This window comes from Zosterops lateralis (genome assembly GCF_965231275.1).
Source record: "Zosterops lateralis genome assembly, chromosome: 23".
NCBI classification, from domain to species: Eukaryota; Metazoa; Chordata; class Aves; order Passeriformes; family Zosteropidae; genus Zosterops; species Zosterops lateralis.
The window spans coordinates 5,765,981-5,775,503 of record NC_139783.1 but is presented as its reverse complement, the minus strand read 5'-3'; the positions used below and the strand labels follow the sequence as shown (position 1 = coordinate 5,775,503).

Here is a 9,523-nt window from a genome sequence, read left to right as displayed (position 1 = left end):
GTTCAGGGTTAGAAAAATAAAACTATTTTCTCTCAGATCTTAATAAACCAGGCAGTGACAGAAATCAGCACAGGGCCCCTTGCAGGCAGCACCAGAATCACTTTTCCAGCCTCCTCAGGGTTGCTCTGATGTTGCCATCAGAGCCTGCAGAGCCAGAGCTGCCCCTGGGCAGTGCCTGAGCTGGGAGGGCTCTGCAGGGCAGAGCTGAGCCCCCAGGGCTGGGCTGGGCTCTGGCAGCACTGGCAGGGCCCAGCCCTGGGCACAGGGAAGCAGCTGCAGGCTGGGACAGCTCCAGGCAGCAGAGCCCTGGGCAGGCAGTGGGGGGAAAGTGCCACCAAGCTGTGCTGGGATATTCAAAGTCCTCTCCAAACTGAACTATTCCATGATTACTCTTTTTACAGATCCCCATACCAAGACACCACAAATGTCCAACAGCAGCTCCATCAGCCACTTCCTCCTGCTGGCATTGGCAGACACGAGGCAGCTGCAGCTCCTACACTCCTGCCTCTTCCTGGGCATCTCCCTGGCTGCCCTCCTGGCCAGCAGCCTCGTCATCAGCGCCGCAGCCTGCGGCCACCACCTGCACAGCCCCATGTTCTTCTTCCTGCTCCACCTGGCCCTCAGTGACCTGGGCTGCATCTGCACCACTGTCCCCAAAGCCATGCACAATTCCCTCTGGGACACCAGGGACATCTCCTACACAGGATGTGCTGCTCAGCTCTTTTTCTTTCTGTTCTTTATCACAGCAGAATTTTGTCTCCTGACCATCATGTGCTACAACCGCTACGTGTCCATCTGCAAACCCCTGCACTACGGGACCCTCCTGGGCAGCAGAGCTTGTGCCCACATGGCAGCAGCTGCCTGGGCCAGTGCCTTTCTCAATGCTCTTTTGCAAACAGTCAATACATTTTCCCTGCCCCTGTGCCATGGCAATACCCTGGGCCAGTTCTTCTGTGAAATCCCCCAGATCCTCAAGCTCTCCTGTTCACGCTCCAACCTCAGGAAACTTGGGTTCATTGCAGTTAGTGCCTATTTAGCACTTGGGTGTTTTGTGTTCATTGTTTTCTCCTATGTGCAGATCTTCATGGCTGTGCTGAGGATCCCCTCTGAGCAGGGACGGCACAAAGCCTTTTCCACCTGCCTCCCTCACCTGGCCGTGGTCTCCCTGTTTGTGAGCACTGCCCTGTTTGCTCATCTGAAGTTGCCCTCCAACTCCTTCCCATCCCTGGATCTGGCCCTGTCAGTTCTGTACTCGGTGGTGTCTCCAGCCCTGAACCCCCTCATCTACAGCCTGAGGAACCAGGAGCTTAAGGCTGCAGTGTGGAAACTGATGACTGGATGGTTTCAGAAACATTAAACTGCTGGCCAATTTCTGCAATTAATTTGTAATAAAAGTATTCTTTGATAATTCTTGTTGATTTCATTTTGGAGTTCCTCTTTGTTTGTTTTACTTCATAATTCTTAACCAGAAAGAAATGTCACTGTTTGTGCCATTTCTCATTTTATTTCTCTTGACCATCCCTGTGGCCACAGACTGTGTCATTGAGGGGCTGTACTCTTGGTGGCTTTAAAGGAACTCAAGGATCTCCTGGGCAAGTTTTCAGCAGAGATGCCCCTTTTGTTCCCTTGTCTGCAGCTGCAGCAGCAATGTCTGTGTGCAGAGCTGGGGGCAGATCAGGGCTGGCACAGCAGCTGTGCCCAGGAGCAGCAGCCCTTGGTGCTGCCAGTGCTGCTGCCGTGGCCCTGCCCCGCTGCCCTCCTGGCCCTGGTGTTGCTGTAGGGCCTGAGGGCTCTCGGGGCCGGGCACAGGGCTGGGGGTGGCAGTGCTGGGGCTGCAGCAGGGACAGGCCATGGGCACTGCTGGGGCAGCGCTGACGCCTCAGGGCAGGGCCTGGGGGCTCCAGGCTCCTTGCCCAGGCTCTCTCCAGAACACGCCCAGGCCAATGCTCAGCACAGAAAAGCCCCGGGAGCAGCCCCAGGCTGGCCCTGGGCAGGCTGGGGGCAAACAGCAGGGCTGGGGCTCTGCAAGGGCCCTGGGGGAGACGGGAAGGAGCAGCAGAGCAGGGGCTGATGCATCCCCACTGCGCTGGACACCCCAGGGCAGCGTCCCAGAGCGTCCTCATGCCCCTGCCAACAACATCCCCCCTGGGCAGCCCTGGCCTCTCCCCCAGCTCACACAGGGGCCGCATCCTTGCAGGCACAGACACGGCAGCACTGCCTCAGGAGCCCCTGTTTGCACTGCCCAGAGCAGGCCTCAGCACCCCCATGCTGTTGGTGTGGGGAGATGAACCTGAGGGAGCACAAATGCCATCAGCCCCTGGGGCCAGGAAGGGCTGGGCCACAGCAGGGAAACCACTCAGCTTTGGTGTGGCCTCTCAAGTCAGCTGTTGGAGTCCAGGGCATCCCTCTGGGCACCCTGGATGGTCACAGACCTCGGTAGAGAGGCCTGGGACTCGAGAAAGAGAGTCTGGGGTCTGTGCAGGGGGGTTTTGCCTGGCACAGAGCCCAGGAAGACACAGTCTTTGATTTTGGTCCATGTGAAAAACATCAAACACAGAGAAGAATTGCAAGTCACAAATGTATGACAGACAGTAGTGTAGTTATCACCATGTAGAAGATTTTGTAGTTTAGCGTTTTTAGGATGTAGATGCAATGGGACAAGGTGGAGATTTTAGGGCGGTGCCCTGAGTTCTTCTTCTTCTCCCTTGGCATCCATCTTCTGGGGGCATGTTGGAATGATTATCACACAACTCTCCACTCCTGGCTGCAGCCTCTGGAGATTCATTCTCTGCATTCAGCCAGGCCTGCATTCCCTAACAACTCCAGATACCCTGTCATGTTTTCTTAGGGTAGAACACTAACAATGAAAACCTCACCAATGGCACAACTCCTCAGCCCATCAGGAAAAAAAAGGACAAGTTCTAAGGTTCTCCAAATATTTGATCTGCTTTGCTGCAAGAGTTGTGCTGCACTCGTGGTGTGGAAAGCCAAGAGAAGCCGCAGTTGGTGCCACATCTTGTGACAGAAGTTTGACCTCATTCTCCAGGGAAGGATCTTGAAAAGGGCAGACATGACTGTGAAGAAGATTGTGGGAAAATTGAAACAGATTTCCAGAAGTGAAATGAAAATTGAAAGAAACAATCCAAGATGTTTTCTGCCATGGATTTCTATGCTCCCCTTTTCCATGTTGTCCTACTTCTCCATCCCATTCATTCCAAATGGATCTCACCTCTAAGACCAATGACTTAGCCAGTTTTAGACACTGTAAAATACCATGAGCTACACACAGTTTGCCTTCCCCTGTTCTTGTTGGAAAGCAATGCTGGAGCCACAAGTGCCGGGCTTGGGTCAGGCACGAATCCTCCAGGCAGGGAATGTGCCCTGACAGTGTGTGAGCCTGAGCAGGGCCAATGCCCAGCAGCGTTGCTGTGCTCGGCTTCCATGGAAGCATCCCAGGAGCAGCTGCTGAGGTCAGGAGCCATGGCAGGCACCAGGCTGCTCCAAAGGCCCTTGGCAGGGTGGGCTCCTGGCCTGGCTCTGTGTGCCAGGAGCCGGCAGCGCTGGGTGCAGGGAGCCCAGGGAGGGCACAGAAATGCTGGGCTGGGAAATGCTGGGGGGGACAGCGAGATGAGCGTGTGCAGCCGGCCAGGGCACAGCAGCAGCACGCACAGGGGGCACAGCCTGCAGGACACATGGCCAAGGGCTGGGCAGGGCTGGCAGGGCCACAGGCACCCAGGCCTTTGTCCCCTGGGCTCTGGCAGCGCCTCTGGAGGCCCCACAGGAGGAACTTTCCTTTCAGGGCCTGCACTTTGCTCCTCCCTGGCCCCTCCCTGAGGAGGCTGGCAGGGCTTGCAGTTTGATGACATTTGTCCTTGCAGCCCCTGCCATCCCAGTGCCCCACAAAGAGCCCCGAGGCACCCGGGAGGGACAGGCCCTGCTGTGCCAGGCCTGGGCTCAGGGCTTGGCCTTTCTGCTCCCTCCATCCAAGACAGGCCTTGCTCAGCACTGCAGTTCCTGCTGCTGTGCCCCAGGCTGGCTCGGCCGCTGTTGGAAAGGGACTTGAGGTACCTCGATCCCCTCAGGGGGCACATGGGAGAAAACAACAAACTTCTCACCAGGGTGGAGAACAAACTTTTAACTTGCAAATTTCAGAGAATGAGCTACATGGGAAATCTTAAAGCAACACGGAACTCAAGTTAATCACTTCACAAAGCACTGACTGCGAAAACTCTGACCTGTCCAACTTCCAGTTCTCCAGATTTCCAGAAGAGGAAGTCAGGAGAAGAGAGGGAGGGAGAGAGAGATCCACAGTCCCCCTTGGATCCAGCACCATCTCAGCTGCTGGGAGCTCTGGGGCCGTGGGACGTGTCAGTGTCACACCCGTGTCACAGCCTCACCTGCTCTGGTCCCTCTCACAGGTGGGGTTTTTGGGGTGCCAGGGCCTTGGCAGCCACTTTGGGGCTGGAGCAGAGGCTGCAGTGGCTGGGGCTGGGGCAGTGACCGCCCCACCTACACAGAACTTGCCCTGGCCCCCAAACACACCCTGGAGATGTCTGGGGCCATTCATCATTTCTCTGCTCTCCAGCACCGAGGCAACGGACTGTGGCTGCAGCTCTGAGCTGGTGCCCAAGGCAACCACCCCTGGCAATGGGGCTGCAGGGAGCTGCTCTCAGGAAAGCCCCCAAGAGCTGAGGAGTGCCCAAACGACCCTCAGAAATGTGAGATACCCCAAAATCTCTTCAGGAACATGTAATACCCAAAAACTGAGTCAGTAAAGGGCTCCCCCTCCCTTCATCTTCCCCAAACTTGGACTGTCTCATTCCAGACCCCACCCCACCTCCCCAATCCAAACCCCAACCCATCTCACTCCTGCTGGACATCGAGATCCCCTTCCCAAGCCTTATTTCCCCCATTTCACACCTCCTAAACCCCATCTCACCCATCCTGCCCCACCCAATGCCCATCTCACCCCTCCTGATTTGCATCCCACGTTGTTCAATCCCCTTCCAACCCCATCCCACCCTGAGTGGCTGTGGAATCAAGTAATTTTGGGGTGGGATTAAGTAGTTGCCAGTGGCATTGAGAGGTTTTGAGGTGACTCAACAAATCTTCTCATTTCTTTGAGCACCAAGAAATGAAGACAACCACACCAAATACCCCCAAAATGCCCAAATGCTCCCAAGTATCTCCCTGAATCCCAGATTCCATCGAAGCACTAGTAAAAAGTGAGGCTTTAAGTGCCTTTGATGAATTTGTTGGGTTTTACCCCACTTTTGTCTATTTTAAAGGGATGAAGATGAATCAAAAGGATATTTATTAGGGACCAGTAAACAAAAGGACCACCAGCCTGCTGCAGTGCTGGAGTTTCCCTTCAGCCCGACCAGCTCCCAGGCACCAGTGCCAAGAGTGGCTGCCCCCAGTCAGAAATGACCTGGGGGCAGCAGAGCAGGGCCTGCTCTCTACAGCACTGGGATGCTTCAACGCCATGGAATGCAGGCAAGGGAAAAGAGGGATGCTTTGTATGATTTCCAAGGTGGTTTATTCCTTGAAAGGGTCAGGGAGGAAAGACAAAGAACACGGCTGTGCATCCACTTACAAACAGGGGAGGAACTGAGGGAGGGAAAAGATATCCAAGCAATAGGGGATAACCTGGGGAGGGTCACAGGGAGGGACTTGCAGAACAACAACCAGTGGAGGAACCAGGGGAGGACACAACTTAACTAAACCATTGGCACATCGAAGAACACAGAATCATCCATAACTGAGGGCAGGGACAGATGAGAATTGACCTCCTGGTAATTGAGGCAAAGGGCAGGTACAGGGAGTGACAAACAACTGGAGGGGGTGGGAGTTAACTTGGGTAAAACTAACAACATAGGGAGGAAACAATTCACTAAGAGTATACACCATAGCACCAGCCCAGTGTCCCGCAATGCAGATCACAGGGAATGCTGGTCACCAGGGCTCTGCCCAACGTGGTTCCTCCAGTGGGGGATGGAGTTGGAGCAAGGCAGGAAGCTGTTCCCACAGTTGGGGCACTCGCAGGGCTTCCCTTACAGGTGCCTCCGTTGGTGTTGGGTCAAGGCAGAGCTCTGGGTGAAGCTCTTCCCACACTGGGGACACTTGTAGGGCCTCTCCCCAGTGTGGATGCGCCGGTGGGTGACAAGGGCAGAGTTGTGCTTGAAGCCCTTCCTGCAGTTGGGGCAGCGGAAGAGCCTCTCATCAGTGTGAATCTGCTGATGTGAGAGAAGAAGGGAGCTGGTCTTAAACCTCTTCCCACACTCAGAACACTCATAGGGCCTCTCCCCAGTGTGGCTCATTTGGTGGATGATCAGTTGGGACCTCTGGTTGAAGCCCTTCCCGCATTCCCCACACTTGTATGGCCTTTCCTCAGCGTGGGTGTTCTGGTGGCGGATCAAGGTGGAGCGTTGGCTGAAGCTCTTGCCACACTGCTCACACGGGTAGGGCCGTTCCCTGGTGTGGATCCTCTGGTGGACGATCAGGCTGGATCTGTCACTGAAGCTCATCCCACATTCCCCACACTCGTGGGGCCTCTCCCCAGTGTGGATGCGCCGGTGGGTGATGAGGTGGGAGTTTCGCTTGAAGCCCTGACTGCAGTCGGGGCAGCGGAAGGGCCTCTCCTCTGTGTGAATCCTCTGGTGCCTGAGGAGATGAGAGCTGGTCTGAAACCTCTTCCCACACTGGGGACACTCATAGGGCCTCACCCCAGTGTGGATCTGTTGGTGTCTGATCAGGTATGACCTCCAGCTGAAGCTCTTCCCACACTCCAAGCACTTGTGGGGCTTCTCCCCATCATGAAGCTGCTCATGGACCAGCTTAGAGCCCCGGCTGAAGTTCTGTCCACCTTCCTGGAACTGGAGGGGTCTTTCCTTCTCAGAGCACCCTGGGATGGGTTTGGAGCCCCTCGTCCTGAGGGATCTCTGGGGCTTTTCCTCCTTGTTGGATTCCTGTGCTGTGGAGCCACTCAAAACGGCCTCTTCCATGAGGTTCTGCTGTGGGGATTTGTCCTCCCTGGTCTCCATCCTCAGCTGCTTGTCTGGGGGAGGAAGGACAATGAGAGGATGGGATTTGCCTCCGTGCCAGAGGGAAGGGGAAGGAGATCCCCCCAGTCCATTCCCAGCAGGACAGTGTTGGCAGCAGGGTTGTCCTGCAGCCGGGGGCCGTGCTGGGCTGGGAGATGGAGCAGGAGAGAGGGGGAAAGGGGCACTGACTTTCTCCTCACCTGCCTGGTTGTCCCGGGACATCTTCCTCTTCCTTGCAGCCTCCTCCTCCACTTGGCCAATGGTTTGGAATGGGAGGTCCTGATTTCGGGTGAAAACAAGGGATCAGCACATTGAGTTTAAAGTTTTGCCCAAGTCCATCTCTAGGAGTCACTCCCCATCTGGGGTCCAGAAAAACCTCCCAAACATCAACATTTAGCCCTGAAAATGCCTCCCAGCAGTTCCCCTGTCTCTGGTCTCTCCCCTTTGGTCTTTGGAGGTTCCCCCTGTCCCAGCTGCTGGAGATCACACTTGTGTTGGGGGTTGTTGGGGGTCCTCTGTCTACTTGGTCCTGGCCCTCCCCAGGCTGCTGGGAGTCCCAGGAATATGACAAGTCCCCCCCTTTTCCATCTCCTCACAGGGATGCTGGAGGTTTTTGGGATCCCAAGGTCCCTTCTCCCCTCATTCTCTGCTTTGGGGTGCAGGGGGTCCAAGGAGTCCCCCCTGCCCCTCTCCAGGCTGTTGAGGGTCCTGCCAATCGCGGCGCTCCCCCCTCTCTGGGCTCCCCACTTTGGGCTCCTGGGGGACACAGGGCTCTGCTCCTCCAGGCTGCCTCTGCCAGCAGCTGCCACTGGGACCCCCCAATGTCCCCCCAAGGGGCATTTTCCACTCACCTTTGGAGTTCTCCATTCTCCAGATATCCCCCCACAAACAACCCAACCCAGGGAACCCCCAGGATATCTGGGCCCAGCTCCCCCTCCCTGGTCACCTGTGGGATGGGGGTTGATGATCCCACGGGTGGGGGGCTGTGAATTCAGGGAGTGCTCAAGCTCGTGGTTCCTTCTCTGTTAAGGGCAGAAGGTTCTTAGCTCAGGAACTGGCTGACCTCATTGACAGGGCTTTAAACTAGGTTTGAAGGGGGAAAGGGATGCAGCTGGGCTGCCTGGAAGCAGACCCAAGGCTGCTAAGCCTGAGTTAGGGCTGAAATCAGTAGCCCAGCTGAAGGGCATGTACACCAATGCACGTAGCATGGGTAACAAACACAAAGAGCTGGAGGTCATGGGGCAACAGCAAAGCTGTGATGTAGTCACCATCACAGAAACGTGGTGGGATGACTCACACAGCTGGAGCACTGCACTCCATGGCTACAGGCCCTTCAAAGAGACAGGAAAGGGAGAAGAGGTAGAGGGTGGCCCTTTATATTAAGAAGGCTTTTGACACCATAGGTGTTGAAACTAATGAAGATTCAGTTGAATGGCTATGGGTGAGAATTAAGGGGAAAGCCAACAAGGCTGACATCCTACTGGGAGTCTGTTATCATCCACCCAACCAGGAGGAAGAGGTGGACAACTTATTCTATCAGCAGCTGGGGAATGTTTCAGGATCACCAGCCCTTGTTCTTGTAGGTGACTTCAACCTACCAGACATCTGCTGGGAACTTAATACAGCAGAAATGAGGCAGTCCAGGAAATTTTTAGAGTGCATGCATGATAACTTTTTGTCACAGTTGGTAGGTGAGCCCACCAGGGGAGAGACTATGTTGGATCTGTTGTTCACAAATAGAGATGGGCTGGTGGGAGATGTGGTGGTTGGAGGACGACTGGGGCAGAGTGATCTTGAAATTACAGAGTTCTTGATATTTGGTGAAATCAGGAGGTACATCAATAGCACTCTTTCACTGGACTGCCAGAGGGCAGACTTTGACCTGTTTAGGAGACTCTTTCAGAGAGTTTCTTGGGAAGCAGCCCTTAAAAACAAAGGAGTTCAGGAAAGGTGGGTGTTCTACAAAACAGAGATTTTGAGGGCACAGGAACAGACTGTCCCTGTGTGCCGAAAGATGAGCGGACGAGGCAAATGCCCAGCCTGGATGGGCAAGGAGGTTTTTGATGAACTCAGGAATAAAAAGAGGATTTATCTTCCTCGGAAGGAGGGTCAGGTCTCTCCGGAAGGATTTCAGGGGATTGCTAGAGTATGAAGGAAAAATGTTACAGAGTCCAAAGGTCAGTTTGAACTTAATTTGGTAATTTTGTAAAGGATAATAAAAAATGTTTTTACAAATATACTAATGGCAAAAGGAAGGGTAAGACCAACCTTTGTTCTCTAGTAGATGTGGGAGGGTACTTAATAACTGCAGATGAGGGGAAGGCAGAAGTGCTTAAGGCCTTCTTTGCCTCAGTCTTCAGTGGGAAGACAACTTGCCTTTGGGACAACTGCCCTCCTGGGTTCGTTGATGGTGTCAGGGAACAGAATGGTCCCCTGTTATCCAAGATAAGGCAGTCAGAGAACTGCTGAGATGCTTGGAC

General features: G+C 54.6%; 1 protein-coding gene across 1 annotated transcript; it reads left to right on the top strand.

Annotated features, from left to right (window-relative positions):
- Positions 1-424: 424 nt before the first annotated feature.
- Positions 425-1,357, top strand: LOC310918477 (olfactory receptor 14J1-like; the record flags this gene model as incomplete). The annotated part of the gene is made up of 1 exon (XM_083877334.1): positions 425-1,357. One exon carries the CDS (start codon positions 425-427, stop codon positions 1,355-1,357), a length of 933 nt encoding a protein of 310 aa, XP_083733460.1.
- Between the last annotated feature and the right edge of the window lie 8,166 nt (positions 1,358-9,523).